The 19,863-nt window shown below is 37.5% G+C and overlaps 1 protein-coding gene across 3 annotated transcripts in view; it reads left to right on the top strand.

The window, feature by feature from the left end:
• EIF2B3 (eukaryotic translation initiation factor 2B subunit gamma) overlaps positions 1 to 19,863 on the top strand; it is a 143,110-nt gene that overhangs the window by 47,288 nt on the left and 75,959 nt on the right. For all 3 annotated transcript variants that reach the window (XM_058552232.1, XM_058552233.1, XM_058552231.1), the window contains exon 5: positions 12,165 to 12,276. In XM_058552232.1, the coding sequence (XP_058408215.1) occupies positions 12,165 to 12,276 (112 nt within the window). The remainder of the gene's footprint in view (positions 1 to 12,164; positions 12,277 to 19,863) is intronic.

Below are 19,863 nucleotides of genomic sequence, written 5' to 3'. Positions count from 1 at the left end.
TAAGGGGCCTGCCTATAAATGCGGCTTTTATTGCTGGTGAGAGTTAAGAGAAAGTGGACTCAAGCCCTAGCAGTTTAAATCCTAAAAATGTGAGTCTGAGCTGTAGTTAGATTCATGAGTGGGTATTATAAGAGCCCGAGTTTATAATGATTTCAGCAATATGGGTTTAGCAGACTGATACTATGTTGCCTTTTACTTTAGAAATATTTTAGAAATATTTAGAAATATTTTCAAGATTTTTTAATAGACAGCTACTGCTGTAGCATGGCCATTAAGAACACAGGCTCGTGGCTTAGCGGTTAAGTGCGCACACTCCGCTGCTGGCGGCCCGGGGTTCGGATCCCGGGCACGCACCGACGCACCGCTTCTCCGGCCATGCTGAGGCCGCATCCCACATACAGCAACTAGAAGCATGTGCAGCTATGACATACAACTATCTACTGGGGCTTTGGGGAAAAAAAGAGGAGGAAGATTGGCAATAGATGTTAGCTCAGAGCCAGTCTTCCTCAGCAAAAAGAGGAGGATTAGCATGGATATAAGCTCAGGGCTGATCTTCCTCACACACAAAAAAAAACAACACAGGCTCTAGGGGCCGGCCTGGTGGTGTAATGGTTAAGTTCGTACACTCTGCTTCGGCAGCCTAGGGTTCACGGGTTTGGATCCCAGGCACGGACCTTCACACCGCTCATCAAGCCATGCTGTGGTGGTGTCCCACATACAAAATAGAGGAAGATTGGCACAGATGTTAGCTCAGGGACAATCTTCCTCAAGCAAAAAGAGGAAGATTGGCAACAGGTGTTGTTAGCTCAGGGACAATCTTCCTCACCAAAAAAAAAAAAGAACACAGCCTCTAGAGTTTAGACTGTGTGGGTTTCAATGCTCAAAAACTGTATGATTTTGGGCAAATTATCTAACCATCCTGGACTTCATTTTCTTTAGCTGTAAATGAGACTGAATCCTTTCAGGATTTTTTGTGAGAATTACATGAAATGTCTATAAAGCGTGCGATCTACTGCTTGAAACGTGGTAGTTGTTTCACGTTTATAGAAATATTCCTATGGGAAGTAATTTGGTCCTGTAGCATAACAAATCACATTTAATAACTTTGCAAGCATTCTACATTACATATTTAAAGGGAAATTTTCGTATTTTATGTAAAATGGCAATGCTTTAAAGACCACAAAATATCAAAATGTTTTTGTTTGCATAATAGCATGTAAATCTAAAAGGAAATTACTGGTGGCAGGCTAAATGTCTAGATAAACCTCTTTGGAAGGACCGCATACAACTTTTTCTGGTGATTCAGAGAGGCCCTGCTTTCTAGCCTTTTTTAGGTGTCACCTTCTCAGAAAAAATTGGGTGACTTGGAGGTGTGAGAGAGACCCAGAAACTTAGCTAAGCTATGCAAGGAAATGGGGTCTATAAACTCTGGCAGACCCCATTTACTGATTTTTGCAGCAGTGGGTACCATCACTGAAATATAAGATCTGCCACTTGGTCAGTGTTCAGCCATTGTTCCACCATTGCTTGGTATTTGAATGGGTAAAGGGATCAGTTTAACACAGTTACTGAGCACGTGTTATGCCAAGCACTGGACTAGGTACCAAGGCCCATATAAATGAGGAAACCCACAATATCCCTACCATCAAGGACAGACAGACAAGTGTTCATTATACTCTCCTTAATCATAGGGCATTTTGAGAAACTCAAAGCCTGATGGGGAAAGTTGGATTGGAAACTGATCTTGAGACAATTTATGAAAGCCTCGTATATGTAATTTTTGCATTCACAAAAATCAGGTGGTAAAGATAACACATTATATAAAGAGAATATCAGTGGTACTATATATACATATATATCTTAATCTTGCAATAATGTGTAAAGGTAATTAATTTCCATTTACCATCCCTTGCTTGTTAGAAACTTCAAGATTTCCTTCTTTCTGGGCCAGCCCTGTGGCTTAGCGGTTAAGTGCACGTGCTCCGCTGCTGGCGGCCGGGGTTTGGATCCCGGGCACACACCGACGCACCGCTTCTCCGGCTATGCTGAGGCCGTGTCCCACATACAGCAACTAGATGTGCAGCTATGACATACAACTATCTACTGGGGCTTTGGGGGAAAAAAATAAATAAATAAAATTATAAAAAAAAAAGAAAAGATTTCCTTCTTTCTCAGTTTCAGTGAGAACATAGTATATTTGTTTTGCTTTATTGCCGATAATATGTTTACTAAGGGACTTTTTTTAAGACAAATTATTGATTATTGTCTCTACAGTTCCACTGTGTCTCTTGGAATATTTAAAAATGGAAAAAGTTCTAGGAAGCTCTTATTTAACCCAGCCAGTTCACTGTAGTATTTCTCAAACTCCTCCCCAGTTCTTATAGTTATATAGCCCTAGTCCAGACTAGAATCAGTATATATCAGTGTGCTTCAGAATCACACGAGTGAAAGCTGTCACTTGTTGTTATCTCTCAATCAGCTTAGCTCTCTCTGCACTAATAAATTTTGGCAGGCAATTCTGAACCTGTATTTCTTTTGCTTCCATTTCTTTTATTTTTATCAAAGCTCTACTGCAAAAAAAAAAACTTCTATTCCTGCTTGGGCTTCTGCTTTATCTGTATTCTCTTCTCAGTCCTCATTTTCTCCCCCGCACTGCTCTGCCCCACCCTTTTTTTTTTCTAATTATATCCAATGGAAGTGACTTGAAATCCCTACAATCTCAAAACTGAAATTCTTGTGACTGAGGAAACAGTATGCAGAAGGTAAGTTCAAATGGGCTAGAATTCATAAGTCACAATATGGTAAGTACAATAATAGGAGCGTGTGCAAAATACAGCTAGCAATTTAATGTCAACAATTACAGGGAAATTTATTTATTTATTTATTTATTTATTTATTTATTTATTTTTAATTTTTATTTATTTATTTATTTCCCCCAAAGCCCCAGTAGATAGTTGTATGTCATAGTTGCACGGCCTTCTAGTTGCTGTATGTGGGACGCAGCCTCAGCATGGCCGGAGAAACGGTGCGTCGGTGTGCGCCAGGGATCCGAACCCGGGCCGCCAGCAGCGGCGCGCGCACTTAACCGCTAAGCCACGGGGCTGGCCCAGGGAAATATATTTAAAGGCCAGGGAAATATATTTAAAGGCACGCAAAGAAGGAAGTGAGCAATTTACTCATGTGCAGACAGGGTAGTTGGTATGAAATCAGATTTTTGACTTACAAATGCATTAAATTTTGATGTAGACATTGAATTTAGGACATACTATATATAAAATCTATTCTAAGCCCTATATGAGAAACAAAGATAATCAGGATTTGCTCTCAAGCTAAAATCCAGTGAAGGGGGCTTAGGCAGTTTTGCTGTTTACCAAGTTTTTATATCCATTTATGGCCTACTAGCACTTTGTGAATAGGTGCTCAAGATCACATCAGTGGTAAGTGGTAGAATCAGAACTTGAACTCATGCCTTCTGACTCCATAGCCTGGGCTTTCTTTTTCTTTTTTGAATTTACTTTTTATTTTAATCAAGGTTTTATGTGTCCATAATTTAAAGAGTGATATAATTACCCAAGATATGTTATAATAAATAGCAGTCTACCACCGTGTATCCTAACTTCACTCAGAGGCAACCAATTTCAATATTTTTAGCTAATTATTTTCACATTTAACTCCAAATCTCCAAATAACATGATTTTGTTTGCTATGTCTTGATATTTTTAGCTTTGGTTTGCTATGTCTTGATTTATTTATTTGCTTTCTACTATGGAATTTAAAGATTTAATTCTGTTTTCCATACTGTTTGCGCCCAACCCACACATGCAAACTTCCAGTCTCCCCAGCTTCCTAATATAGTTATTTATATCGTAGTGTTGATTAACTGAATATTTAATGTTGACATTATTACAACTATAAATAGTATTCACAGCTAAACCTTGTAGCATGTGATTACTTTTTTCTTTCCTCCTTTTATTTTTCTAAAAATTAATTTTCTTGTTTTTTCATTGCTTAGTTTTATGTGTATTTTTCACTAATTCAACCTTAGCCCCAGTTGTGTGAATTTCCTCTCATTACTTTCTCATACGTTAAGTCTTCCCTCAATTTCAAATTCTTGAAGATATCTCTCCTAGAGCTTTTCTGGAGTAGTTGCTGTGCTGTAGATCTGTCATTTTAGGTTGACCCTTCACTCTTGTATCTTGAACCTCATATTTTCCTCTTTCTTAGTTTATATCCACATTTTTTTTGTAGACCATACCCTGTGGTAGCCACCTGAGATGGGGTTTGTGAAAAATAAGTTTTTTGAGCTTTTGCATGCCTTTATTCTGTTCTCATGCTTGTTTGATATTTTGGCTGGATATAAACTTCTCTTGGAAATCATGTCCCCTCAAAAATTTGAAGGTAGTATTTCACTATCTTCTAGCTTTTCTGTGAAGTCCAACACCATTCTGATTCTTGATTCTTTGTGTGAAACCTTTTGTTTTTCCCTTTCCAGAGGCTTATAGGATATTTTTGTTTCCAAAGTTCTAAAATTTCACATTGATGTGCCTTGGTATGGTCTAATGTCATCCTCTGTGTTGGATGCTAATGGGCCTTTCAATCCGAAGATTTTGTTTTGTTTTGTTTTGTTTTTTGTGAGGAAGATCAACCCTGAGCTAACATCCATGCTAATCCTCCTCTTTTTGCTGAGGAAGACCGGCTCTGAGCTAACATCTATTGCCAATCCTACTCCTTTTTTTTTTTCCCCAAAGCCCCAGTAGATAGTTGTATGTCATAGTTGCACGTCCTTCTAGTTGCTGTATGTGGGACGCGGCCTCAGCATGGCCGGAGAAGCGGTGCATTGGTGCGCGCCCAGGATCTGAACCCGGGCCGCCAGTAGCGGAGTGTGCGCACTTAACCGCTACGCCACGGGGCTGGCCCTAAATTAATTCCATTTTTAACCCATCATCCAACTCAAACTTTAAAGTAACTTCTGCCAATGTGATCTTCCCTTCCCCCAACTCACTGTTGTCCCTATCTAAGGTAATTACCATGCTGAATCCTGTGTTTATCTTTTTCTTTTGGCTTTCTTTTTCATATAGTTATAGCTCAGCTTTGTGTATTCCTAAAAATATATGCATATATTTTTATTGCTTCTAATTTTATTTTTAAAAAAAGATAGCATGATGTATGTAATCTTCCAGGACTTATTTTTTATTCGGTATTATATTACCAAGGTTCATCCTTATTGTTATGTGCAGGTATAGTGTCATCATTTTGAGTACTATACAAAATTCCACTGTATAAATACACTACAGTTTATTTATTCACTTTTCAAGCAATGGAAGTTTAGATTGATTCCAAACTTTTGCTATTATGACTAGTGCTGTTATGAACATTCATGTACATGTCGCTTAATGGGCATGTACAAGAGTTTCTTAGTAGAATTGCTGGGTTGTAGTATATATGAATGTTCAATTTTGAGGGTAATGCTGAACTGTTTTACTCTTTTCCAAAGTAATTATATCAGTTTCCTCAACTAGCAGCAATTTAAAAGAATTCATTGCTCCATATACTCTCCAGCACTTGGTATTGCCAGACTCTTTGTGTCGATTGAGGAGTAAAATGGTATCTTATCTCGTTGTGATCTTTGTCTGCATTTCCTTGATCTAGTGAGGTTGAGCATCTCTATTTGTTCAGTGGTCATGTTTATTTTCTCTTCTGTGAAATGCCTATTCATATATTTTGCCTAGTTTTCGATGAGGTTATTTGCATTTTTCTTCCTGATTTGTATTCTTACCAATCCTTTGTCAGTTGGATGTCCTGCAAATATATTTTCCCAATGTAAAATGGGAAAACTTTTCTCACTTTTTTTTTTTAACCCTCAAAACAAGTTTATTTGGGAATAGCCAAAAGAATTGCAGTTTGAGATATGCATGCTGTAGCAACGACAGGCAAATCCCTTTTCTCACTTTCTTTAAGACTTCTTCTGATGAAGAAAAATCTGAATTTACCAAAAATTTAAAAGCACTTTTTTGTGTCTTGTTAAAGAACTCCTTTCCTACTGTAAGTTCTGAACAATATTAACTTAGATTTTCTATTAAGAATTTTAATTTTCTATTAAGTTTTATACTTCACACATAATTTCTTGATCCATTTAGAGTTGTGTTTTGTATATGGTGTGAGCTTGGTATCCAGTTTAATCTTTTTTTCCCTGTGGATGACCCTTTTTCCTAGCTCCAATTATTAAATAGACACTCCTTTCTCCACTGATCTGACATGTCAGCTTTACCATATTCTCAAGTTTCATACATGCTTGGGTCTGTCTCTGGGTTCTATTTTATTCCAGTGGTCAATTTGTTTATTCCCATGACAGTATTAAAACTTAAATCATAATTAGTATAGATTTATTGTAAGTCCCAGTATCAGATAGGACAAGTCTCTTCTCCTTGCTCTTCTTTTTCAGAAGTGTCCTGGCTATTTTTGGCCCTGGACTCTTCCGTGTACATTCCTAGAATCAGCTTATCCAGTTTCATGAATACCTGTTAAAATTTTTGTTGGAATTGCATTGAATCTATAGATGATTTTGTAAAGAATTAATCTTTACATTATTAAATCTTTCTGTGCATTAATATGGTACATCTTTACATTTATTTAGGCCTTCTTTAATGTCTCAATAAAGTTTTGTAATTTTTTCTGAGAGATGTCTCACATACTTTAGTTTCATTTAGTTCTAGGTACTTGATATTTTCTGATACTGTTGCAATTGGTATCTTCTTTTTCATTACGTTTTCTAATTTATTTGTTGATATATAGAAATGCAGTGGACTTTTATGTATAAATCTTATATCCAGCTACCTCGCCAAACTCTCCTATTATTTCTAATGACTTATCTGTAGATTCTTTGGAGTTTTTTATGTAAACATTCAAACCTTCTGCAAATACAGTTTTATTTCCACGTTTCTAGTCTTTGTCTTTCTAGTTTCTTTTTCTTGTCTTACTGTGCTGACGAGGACCTCTAATGCATATATATAGAGAGAGAGCAATAGTAGTTGGCACCCTTTTCTCATTCCTGTTTTTATTTTTTTTATTTTTATTTATTTATTTTTTGTGAGGAAGATCAGCCCTGAGCTAACATCCGATGCCAGTCCTCCTCTTTTTTGCCAAGGAAGATGGGCCCTGGGCTAACATCCATGCCGATCTTCCTCTACTTTATGTGGGACGCTGCCACAGCATGGCCTGACAAGTGATGCGTCAGTGCGCACCCAGGATCCGAATCTGCGAACCCCGGACTGCCAAAGTGGAGTACACGCACTTAACCCCTGCACCACCAGACTGGCCCCTCATTCCTGTTTTTAAAAGGAGTATTTTCAACATCTCTCATTTAAAATAATGTTTACTACAGGTTTTTATACCTACTTGTCATCAGATTGATGAAGTCTCTTCTAGTTCTAATTTATTGAGTTTTTTTGATAAGTATATTAATTTTATCAAATGTTGTTTCTGCATGCCTTCAAGTGATCATACGGCTTTTCTCTTTTACTCTAATAATGTGATGAATTACAATTATAGAGTTTCTATTTAAACTATCTTTATATATCTGGATAAACCTAACTTGATCATGGCTTATTACCCTTTTACACATTGTATCAGTTAGTTTTTATGCACAACAAACCTCCCCAAACTAGTGGCTTAAAACAACAGTCATTTACTTGCTTATGATTCAATAGGTTGGCAGCTTGGCCTGGTATAACTGAGTTGGCTCATCTCTGTTAAGTGATATCAGCTAGTGTATCAGTTATCTATTGCTGCTAGTGTATTAGTTATCTATTTTTTTGTAGCAAATTACCATAAATTTAACATCTTTAAACAACACTGTGGGTCAGGAATCTAGGCATGGCTTAGCTGGGTCCTCTGATTCAGAGTCTTGCACAAAGCTGAAATCAAAGTGTCATCCAGGGCTGAGGCCTCATCTTAAGGCTCAATTAGGGTAGGATTTACTTCTAACAGAGCTCCCTTGTTTACTGGCAGAATTTCAGTTCCCTGAGGACTATTGAACTGAGAGCCTCAGTTTCTAGCTAGCTTTTGGCCAGAGGCTGCCCTCATTCCTTATTACTTTGGCATCTCCAGCATAGCAACTTGCTTCATCAAACCATCTAGCAAGACAGAAGTTATGAACTCATGTAACCTAATCATGAAAGTAACATCTCATCACTTTTGCCACCTTCTGATGGTGAGAAGCAAGTTGCTAGCCCAGCCCATACTCAAGGGGAGGGTATACAGAAAGGTGTGAATACCAGGAGGGAGTTATCATTCTCAGAGCCTGCATACCACAGGTGGCCTCACTAATATGTCTAGGGCCTCAGCTGTGACAGCTGAGTTTCTCTTTCCGTCTAGTCTCTTATTACACAGGAGACTAGCCAGGCTTATTCACATGACAGCAGCAGCAGGCTCTAAGAGAGTAAGAGAAGAAGCTCCAAGGCCTCTTGAGGCCTAAACTCAGAACTCACACTGTGTCACTTCCTCTGTACTTAGTCACAGCTAGTCACCAGTCCAGCCTAGATATAAAGGATGGGAAACTAGACCTTCCCTCTTTCTTTTTTTCCTGGGAGCACTTTTTTTCCTTCAGATTTTTTTGTTGTGGTAAAATACACGTGACGTAAAATTTACCATCTTTTTTTAAGTGTACAGTTCACTTTTTAAATACATTTATAATGTTGTGCAACCATCACCACCATCCATCTCCATAACTCTTTTCATTTTGTAAAATTGAAACTCTATACCCATTAAACAATAACTCCCTGTTCCTCCCTCCCCCCAGCCCATGGCAACTACCATTCTACTTTCTGTGTTTATGATTTTGACTACTTTGAGTACCATATATAAGTGGAATCATACAGTATGTGTCTTTTTGTCACAGACTTATGTTACTTAGTCTTATGTCCTCAAGGTTTATCCATGTTGTAGCATATTACAGAATATCCTTCCTTTTTAAGGCTGAATAATGTTCTCTTGTATGTATATACTACATTTTGCTTATCCATTAATCTCTCAATGAACACTTGGGTTGCTTCCACGTTTTAGCTTTTATGAATAATGCTGCCGTGAGCATGGGTGTACAAATATCTCTTCAAGACCCTGCTTTCAATTCTTTTGACTGTATACCCAGAAGTGGGATTGCTGGATCATATGGTAGTTTTATTTTTAATTTTTTGAGGAATCACCATACTGTTTTCCACAGTAGCTATACCATTTTACATTCTAGACCTTACCTCTTGACGGGAGGAGCTGCAACAAGTTTGTAACCCTCTAAAATCTACTATGTACACTGTTAGTTTTGATTTACTAATATTTGTTAAGGATCCTTGTTTATTTATATAATAAGTGAATATGCCTGTAGTTTTTCTTTCTCATAATATCTTTGTCTGGTTTTGGCATCAGGATCACGCTGGCCTCATAAAATTATGAGTTAGAATTCCCCACTCAAACATGATGCCTGTCACAGGGGAGGTACACAAATATATTTATTAGTTGAATGAATGAATGGATAAGTATGTGACTATAGAAGAGACAGAAGGGTCGGTCAGAGAAGTAAAAAACTAGGAAAAAGTATGAATAGTTGATCATGACAGAATTTTTTTTAATGGAATTTCATAGTTTCAGCTGCTGTCTTAACCTTATTTGTGTAGTCTTTCTTTTCGGATGGACATTCTGATGTTACCTATTCTGCTCCCAAAGCGGAATTCACTTTGTTAAAGCAGAACAGAAAGAAACCTTTCCAAGTTTCTAAAATTTGTATCATATTCTGAGGTCCCAGTTACTATGGTAGCTGCAAAGAAGCAAATACAAGGGGCGTGGCGCTGAGAGTGAGGGGAATGTGACTGAAGTGCAACATAGCTGAAAATTTTACTTTTGGAAATTATTGCTCCCAGGACATTTGTAATTCAAGGTTTTTGTAGGCCTAAGTACTTGGATAGGGTAAGCACTCCAAATTATATCCAAAAATAACCTCTCTGTGTTTCTTTTTAAAATGTTGGCTCATAATCAGACCTTTGCAGACTTTGTTATATTCTCAAGTTTCCGTGTAATGGATGAATTGATATATGTCAAAGCTGCTGTGTGGCATTTGAAATTCTCTGTAAAACTTACCTTCAAACTGGTGTTATTTATACCCTTCCTTCTTTGGAGTTCACTAGTCTTGGTTATTGAAAAATCTACATGTAACTTTTTTTTTTTTAATTTATTTATTTTTTCCCCCAAAGCCCCAGTAGATAGTTGTATGTCATAGCTGCACATCCTTCTAGTTGCTCTATGTGGGACGCGGCCTCAGCATGGCCGGAGAAGCAGTGCGTCGGGGCGCGCCCGGGATCCAGACCCCGGGCCACCAGTAGCGAAGCGCGCGCACTTAACCGCTAAGCCATGGGGCCGGCCCTACATGTAACTTCTTATGATAGTTTCTCCCTATTCAGATTCAAACACTGCTTGTGATGAGATGACCAGAGACCATCTGAAGGAATGAATGCTTTCAAGCACCTGAGCTAAACACATTGTACACTTGAGTAATACATTTGGTTCTAGGTATACAAGCAGCTGCAGCCAACAGTGAAGCATGTTCAGTTATATAGTAGCCATTGTCTGTTGGTAGGAGGCAGACAAATTCATCTTTAGAGAGATCATTTTTTCTAGAGCTCAAACTTCAGTTTCTCCTTTTCAAAGAGGTATTAAATAATTGCTTATTTGATTGTTGTCAGAATCAAATGAGAGCATGTATTTTGTTTAATTTCTTAACTTGAACATTTAATAGCACTATTTTAGTTAATAGCATTATTATAAGAGCTTTACAAATATTAACTCATTTAGTCCTCATAACAACCCTGTAAGGTAGGCCCTATTATTATCTCCATTTCACAGATGAAACAGAAACAGAGAGGTTTAGTATTTTGCTAAGACATACAAATAGTAAGTGGGATTCATACCCAGGTGGCATAGCTTCAGAAGCTCTCTTAATCATTATGCTATGTTGCCTCCATGTGAAAATGCTTTTGTAGGCTCTAAATAGATACTTTACAGATGTTAGTAGCAAATTTTATTGTGTCCAACACTATACTAGTTGTTATGGGAGATTTAAAGAAATCATAAGCCTGCCTTTGATGAGTTTATAATCTGGTTGGGATAAGAAATATGACACAGAAAACAGCAATAATATGGCAGCCTGTAAGATCATTGTCTACCAGAGAACTCTCCACATCTAGTAAAGATGCCTTTTATTTTCTTTGAATGCTCCCATGCACAGCATAAAATCTAGTTAATGTTGGCTAAATGTGGATGTCCATAAATTATGTTATTCCCATTTTCACAGTGAGTAGACTTAGGTTATTTGCAGAGAAAGAATTCCTCGTTGTACTTTCTAAATTTCTGTGCCATGCACAGCGTGTGGTTCATCCACTTAGTTGGCTAATCAGTATCTCGACTGCCCCTCTTTTTTTTTTAACTTTTTATTTTTAATTTTTCTTTATTTTTGACAAATAAAAATTATATACATTTAAGGTGTATAACATGATGTTTTGATATATGTAGACATTATGAAATGATTACCACAATGAGACTAATTAACATATTCATCACCTCCACAACTTTTTATTTTTAAAATAATTTTACGTTTACAGAATCGTTACAAGAATAGTACAAGAAACTTATATATCCTTTACCCATATTCCCCAAATGTTAACATTTGCTCTATCATTCTCTCTCTTTCTCTCTTATAGTATGTGTTCAATGTATACGCTATGTATATACAATATGTTATATATATAATTATTATTTTTCTGAGCTGTTTGAGAATAAGTTGCAGACGTGATTCCTTTTGCCTTCAAATACATCAAAGTGTATCTTTCCCCTGCCAGCCTCTCTCCCAAAAAGGACAGTCTCTTAAAACAGGAAATTACATTGGTATAATACTTTAATCTACAGACCTTATTCATACTTCACCAGTTAACCTAATAGTATCCTGTAGAGCAATACAAAAATATTTTGGCCATATTTTAAACATTGTGGTGAGTATGTGCCGCATAACACTCAATTCTGTATTTGGTTCCAAGAGCAACATGAGCAGGTGCCCTATCCCCTGACTTAGTCATGCAGGCAGGGCACACGGCTCTCTTTGATTTTCCTTCTTTTGTATGATTCAGTGGAGCAGCGTGACTTCATTGGAGTGGACAGCACAGGAAAGAGGCTGCTCTTCGTGGCTAATGAAGCGGACTTGGATGAAGAGCTCGTCATTAAGGGATCCATCCTACAGAAGTAAGCCCTAGGGTTTTTTTGGTTTTTTGGGGGGTTTTTTTTGGCAATTCTCTGTGTCTTAAAACAAAATAAAACCACCCAGTGGATGGGAAAGAGGGAATGAAATCTAGACTGTAGTGTGTGAAATTGACAAAAGTATGTGAATATTTTCTCATGAGATAGGACGGAGGCTTTCTTAACCACACAAGCTTAGCTTTTCCCTGTGTCTTTTCTTGCCAAGGTGGAGTCAAATTCTGCATAGGAGTGGGACAAAGCAGCTATGGTGAGAACAGGGAACAGGATTGTCTTTCTGACAGTGTTATAGAACTTCCTTTTTTTTTTTTAATTGTGGTAAACACCAACATAAAGTTTACTATCTTAACCATTTTTAAGTGTACAGTTCAGTAGTGTTAAGTATATTCACATTGTTGTGAAACGGATCTCCAGAACTTTTTCATATTGCAAATCTGAAGCTCTATATCCATTAAACAGCAACTATCCCTTGTCCCTTCACCCCAGCCCCTGGTAACCACCATTCGACTTTTTGTTTCTCTGAATTTGACTACTTTAGATATCTCATAGAAGTGGAATCATACAGAATTTGTCTTTTTGTCACTGGCTTATTTCACTTAGCGTAGTGTCCTCAAGGTTCATCCATGTTGTAGCATGTGTCAGAATTTCTTTCCTTTTTGAGGCTGTATAATAGTCCATTGTGTATATATACCACATTTTTTAAATCTGTTCGTCAGTGGACATTTGTGTTGCTTCTGTCTCTTGGCTATTGTGAATAATGCTGCAATGAACATGAGTGTGCAAATATTCCTTTGAGATCCTGCTTTGAGTTCTTCTGGATATATACCCAAAAGTGGGGTTGCTGGAGCATATGATAATTCTATTTTTAATTTTTTAAGGAACCTCCATACTGTTTTCCATAGTGGTTGCACCATATTACAATCTCACCAAAAGTGCACAAGGGTTCCAATTTCTCCATGTCCTCACCACACTTGTTATTTTCTATTTTTTTGATAGTAGCCATCTTAATGGCTACACACAGGCAACCCCTTAATGATGTGGAATGAAACAAGAATATTTAACAGAATCTCAGGAAAGAGAAATACTCACAAAGCCTCTACAGTACCTTAGCTGTGTTCCCTATACCCCTTCCATCCCTCCCACTCACATCATTCCCTGAAGCCACAGAAAAGTACATAGAATACAAAGTAACCAGCACCCCCATGGTAGCTGGTCTCAGATACAGGAGGATGACAGACAGGAATTCATCTATATTATATCAAAACAAGCATGAACTAGGCCAAAAGAATCAGCATGTCAGCTGTGCAAACATACAGCAAATAAAATGAAAGCACGAAAAATGCCCTGCAAAAACAAAAACCCTATCCTAAAAAAAAACATAACTCAATGAATAGAGAGTTGTAAGTTCCTTACAACTATACAACAACTTTACAACTATAAAACAATTCATTAAAATGTGAATTTAATGAATAAGAGTTGAGTGAGGGATGATGAAACAACAAAATGAGACAAAAGAGGATATTAATAGAACTAAGGAAATAGATTGCGGACCAAATTACTTACTTACAGAATTAATTAATAAATTTTTAAATAGCAAAGGACAGAATAGATGTTACTGACACAGAGGAAAAGTTTGAGATATTCGGTGATTTAGATGAAAAAGAAAATGATTAAAAATTATAAGCTAATAAAAATAAAAGACAAAGATGATTCAAAATAGTTAATATCTCTGAAATAGAGAACTGAACATGTGACCAAAGATGTATTCAAAGATATAAGGACTTCTTGATAAAGTAATTTCATTTAAGGATTTTAATATAAAGATATAAGGACTGGTAAATATGACAATTTTTGAAACCCCACTAAAACAACAGTAAAGGGATTTTCGAAAGGTATAAATCCAGAAGCTAAAGAAAATGAAAAAGGAAACAGCAACAACAAAAGTTTGGAAGCAGGACAATTTAGCATACCTGAGAAAGCTGAATGCTAAGCCACAAGTGGGGAAAGCTGAGATGCAACTTATGTGCACTACAAAACTCTAAAAAAGAGTCACGATTCAACAGCACCAAGTACATCTAGAAGTGAGGCTAAAAACAAGATTGCTTGAAAGTTTGTCCAAAAAGTAGTTAGATCCTCAGATTTCCTCCCCTAAACCTCACCACTATTGCAAGAGACTGGAGATTTATTCTCAAAGAGGGTAAAATAGATTTCTGGATTGGGGCGTCAGGCATAGATGAGGTTGGAGGTACCATACAGAAAATGGGAATTAAGTGAATATATGTTCTAAGGTCCTCAGCTTCCTTCTTCCGCTTGGCTCCTGGATAGTAGAAGCCAGGCTTGCACCTGTGTAGCAAAGACATTAGAGAATATATAGTAGCAGACAGTCCAAGAGGAAACACCTAAAGATACAGTCATCAGGGAATTCCCAACAGATAACCCACTCCTTGGATCGTCGTACATTGAATTTCAAAGTTGACAAAGCCTACCACATGTACAGTGCTCCCAATCAGGTATTTATTGTACCACTCTTAAATTTGGACCAAAAAACAAGGATTACCAGATCTAGAAGCCAGAACAAATAAACAGAAAAACAACAACAAATTAACAGAAAAAAAGTCAACTTGAAAGAAACAAATTATACAGATGGGAGAAAACTTCCAAAAAACGTAACATTACTCAGAAAGATTTACTGTTAATATTTGAGCATCTGAGTGCCACTGTTCTAGGAGCTAGAGATACAGCAGTGAACAAGACACACCAAAATCCTTGCCCTTGTTGAGAGATGAGAGAGTATTGCATTAATGAATCCAAAAGCATAATGCTATATTTTAAAAGGAGTATTTAGGGAACAAGCAAGTACTGATACTAAAATGAAAAACTCTATGAAAGGTTGGAAAGAATTTTTTGAAAATTTTTTTCACAAAGCAGAATAAAACAACAAATTGATGGAAAATAGAGAAATGATAAGAAAGCTAAAGGAACAGCAAGGAAGTCCAACATTTGAATATTAGGAGTTCCAGAAGGAGAAAACAGAGAAAATGAAGGGGGAAGAAATCACCAATGAAATGATCAAAAACATTTCTCAGAATGAAAGGAGCTGCATTTCTAGACTGAAAGGAAACAGTACCCAGCAAAATGCATGAAAAGAAACATACCAAGGTTGTCATTGTGAAAATTTATAACTCTGATGACAAAGAGAAGATCCTACAAGCTTCCAGAGAGAAGGAGGGATATCATATATAAAGGAATTAAAATAGCTTTGAACTTTTTAACAGTAACACCAGAAACTATAAAACAATGGAAGAACGCTTTCAAAACTCTTAAATCTGTATCTAGTCAAACTATCCATCAAGTGTGAGAGTAGAGTAAGAACTTTTCAGACATTTGCTTTCAATGCGTCTGTTTCAGAAAGCTGCTAGAGAATGTATACCACCAAAACCCTGGCATAAACTAAGAAAAAGAAAGACATAGGATATAAAAAAAGAATCCCTAGGACGATGATGAATGACACCTGTGTAGCCAATATAGCTGGCAACCAGACCAGACTGGAATCGGTCAGAAAGCTTTGGGAATCGGTCAGAAATTATTGAGCTAACTCAAATAATTTCTTAAAGATGATCGTATTTCTTTTGATGAAAATGACAGAATACTTGATATGTCTCAACATTTTGAGAGGAATTTTGAGCATTTGGTGGTTAGTTTGGAGTTGAATTATTGTTGAGTATCTAGAAAACTAAGAAATGAAAAGATAGTAATACCAAGGCAAACAACAAAAATGTGCAGGAAAAAAATTAATTATTAGTTACGGAATGGCTCACCTGTAACTAATGTTTATATATGCATAATAATGTAATCACTGACTCAATCTAGCCAAATTATGATATAATTACTTTGGAATGATGGGAGGGAAGGTTAGTGTGTTGGAGGCATGAAGGAAGAAAAGCAAGATAAACTTCCTCTTTCATAGTAAATAGCCAATACCTAAAGCTGAAGTCATAGTAACTTAAACATTGATGATTGAGCTAACTCAAATAAAGAAACAATTATATTGTGAAGGTAGAAGGTACGGGAAGTATAGGTGTATGTGGTGGGGGCAGGGCTAGTGATGAAAGAAAGCTAAATCCTCATCTTCCATTGTGGGAAATCAACAGATTATGTCTGAAGTGGAAAAAACAAGAAATATCAATATAAGAATGTTATTAGAAATGTAGATATAACTACCAATGGATCCACTAAACAAATTGGAAGTGGGTGCTTCTGGGAACAGAAAAATGGGGAAGATGGGGAACAGAGGACTGAAATTGTTCATTGTAAGCCTTGAGAAACTATTTACCTCTTTGTATACATACATAACTTCAATTTTAATTTTTTAAATTAAAAACAAGATAGAATACAATAAAATTTCATGAATCAAGTAAAAATCTCCAGATTTTAAGAGTGTGTTTTTTAAGTGTGTTCTGAGAAAATTTGGCCAGTTGTATCCTGGTAAATGTATTAAACTCTAGAGATAAAGAAAGAATTCTTCAAGCATCCAGAGGCAAAAAGCTAATCATTTACATGAGAGGAAAAATTAAGCTTACCTCCAAGTACTTCACAACATTCAATACCGGAGGAACCACATCTGCAGTTTTCTCAGGGAAAGAAAGTGGAACTCAAGAGTATTATAAACCATAAAGATATCATTCAAATATAGAAAGCAACAGGAAGACATTCTCAAACATAAAAAGACTCAAGAATATGGCACCTGTGAGCCCTTCTTGGTAAAAAAAACTTCTTGACAGTGAAGGCAGTCAAGATTTGTATCAAAATAAAGAATTCGGTAATAGAGAAGCCATGGTAGTCCTAAAACAAATGGGATATTTCTTAAAAAAACAAAAAACAACTAAAACATTTATGCTGAGATAGTAACAGTTAATTCTGGAAAATGGAAGTATGGATGATTATTATTTTTTTCTTTGTACTTTTCTGTATTTAAAAAATGTCCCTAATTTAGAAAGTGTTAAAAACAAGCAAAACCCCACATATACTATCATGGAGATTAAGAAGCCTAAGGACCTAAAGAGAGCAGGCTTCAGGGTGGTATTATTTCTAAGGATACAGTCCAGTGGATGAAGACATTTCTGTATTTGACTTTGCTCTTGCTTTTAGGAAGTGGCCTTTCCTGGTTTAGTAGCCATGGCATTGATGCCTGCTGGGGAGTATTCCAGCTGGGGAGTCTTTGCTCTTGCTGAATGAGCCAGGTTACTCAGAACACTTTCTGCAGTGGACGTAGCTAATGCCTTTTGTTGGATTATTCATTTCTTCCTTACCTAGTTGCAAAAGTGGACCTAACTGAACTCTGAATCTTTCTCTTCTGTTTAATTTTGTGATAGTTTTAAAGACATATTTATGAATTCTGATACATCTCTCCTGAAGAGGTAGAGCTTAAGTCCCCTCTACTTAAGTGTGAACTGCATTTATTGACTTGCTTCTAGTGAATAGAATATGGCAGAAGTGATGGGATGTCACTTCCAAAATTAAGTTATAAAAAGACTGCAGCTTCTGTCTTTGGTACTCACTCATGCTCTCTCATTCTGTCTTGAAACACTTAACTCTGGGGAAGTGAGTTGCTATGTCATGACACAGGTCTAGGAAAATGGAAGCTAGCTGCCGTGTCATAAGGACATTCAGGCAGGCTATGGAGAAGCCCATGTGGTGAGGAATTGAGGCCTGCCAACAAGCATGTGAGTGAGCTTGGAAGCAGATTTTCTGAGACCTGTTAACAGCCATGTTGAAAGCAGATCCTTCTCCAGTTGATCCTTGAGATGACTGCAGCCCTGGCCAAAAGCTTGACTGCAACCTCATGAGAGAACCTGAGTCAGAACCACCAAGCCAAACCACTCCCCAATTCCAGAAACTGAGAGATAATAAATGTTTGTTATTTTAAGCATCTAAGTTTGAGGTAATTTGTTATACAACTATAGATGATCCATAAAATTCTATATGTCTAGGCTTTGAATCAAGAGTTTCTTAGAAACCATGAAGTTGAGGGACATCTGTTTCTTAGAAACAATGAAGTTGAAAGACATCTTGGGATAAAAAAATATGCTCAGGGCTGGCCTGGTGGTATAGTGGTTAAGTTTAGCGCGCTCCACTTCGGTGGCCCGGGTTTGCAAGTTCAGATCCTGGATGCGGACCTACACCACTCATCAAAGCTATGCTTGGCAGCAACCCACATACAGAATAGAGGAAGATTGCACAGACATTAGCTCAGGGCAAATCTTCCTCAGCAAAAAAAAAAAAAAAGAAGAAGAAGAAGTACTCATATAGCACAGTTCCTTTCCTTTCAGCCTCAGTTTGCTCGCCACATATCCTTGAAGTAGGGAAAGTCATGTGGCTATATGTGGGATGCATCCTGCCTCAGCTGGATGCCTTTGCTGAGATCTTGGACAAACAACCATTTCAGTCATCCTATGGTCTTATTAAACTTCAAGGGCTTTTGTTGTTTAAACATTGGCAATAAACAGTCCCATGGTTTTTCTTTCTTGTGTTCCTAGAGAGAGAGAGGCCTCGGTTACAATAAATTGCTGAGAAAAGAAACTACCTCTTGACCCATGGTGTCCATTTCTGTAGTGCTGTATGATAGACATGGAGATACACTGCCTAGGTCCCCCTTCAAGGAAAGACTTGCTAGTTAGCTACAGGAAGTGTAGTCAGCAGACAGCCTCTAGATGTCACAACTTCAGAATCTACCTCATCTGTAAAGAGCCACATTACCTGAAGTCATGCCCTTGCTGGGGCAGCCTACATCCCATGACTGAATGAGGGAGGGGTGTAAAGTCCTGGCCACTCTGACAGGCAATACTTGCTCCCAAACTCCCTACTGGGTTGGCTGAGATTTTATAGAACCTGCATCTCAGTTCCATTTTTCCTCTGCCCAGTCTTGCTTCTTCTTTTTCCTTTCACAGGTGTTGATCTCTAATAAACATCTTGCACCCCAAATTCTGTCTCAGGGTCACTTCTGGAGAATCCAACCTTCAACACACAGTAACATGGTTTTTCCTGTGGTTTGCCACTGCCTGGTAAAGCAAGTTTTCTTACCCTCTGAGTGATTGTTCTTTCAATTGTAGAATTAAACTGCCTGAGTGATTAAGTTGTTTTCTTTCTCTGAAAGCAAACCTGTTGCATTCGCCTCTGCCTGTATAAAAACTATGATGAATGTTATCAAATAACGTTTGCCTCTTAAAACTCCCGACTAGGGGGCTGGCCCCGTGGCATCATGGTTAAGTTCACGTGCTCCGCTTCGGCGGCCCAGGGTTTGCGGCTTCGGCGGCCCAGGCGCAGACTTATGCACCACTCATCAAGCCATGCTGTGGCGGTGTCCCACATACAAAATAGAGGAAGATTGGCACAAATGTTAGCTCAGCAACAATCTTCCTCAAGCAAAAAGAGGAAGATTGGCAACAGATGTTAGTTCAGAGGGAGTCTTCCTCAGCAAAAAAAAAAAAAAGGCAAAAAAAACGCCTGACTGAGTGTGTACCAAAAAATGTATATCCGTTCAATCGGAGTCTTTCCAGCCTCACACTACTGTAAACA

Source organism: Diceros bicornis, chromosome 13, assembly GCF_020826845.1.
Source record: "Diceros bicornis minor isolate mBicDic1 chromosome 13, mDicBic1.mat.cur, whole genome shotgun sequence".
In the NCBI taxonomy this organism is placed as follows: domain Eukaryota; kingdom Metazoa; phylum Chordata; class Mammalia; order Perissodactyla; family Rhinocerotidae; genus Diceros; species Diceros bicornis.
Note: the sequence above shows the minus strand (reverse complement) of the source record. Positions and strands in the feature narration are given on the sequence as shown.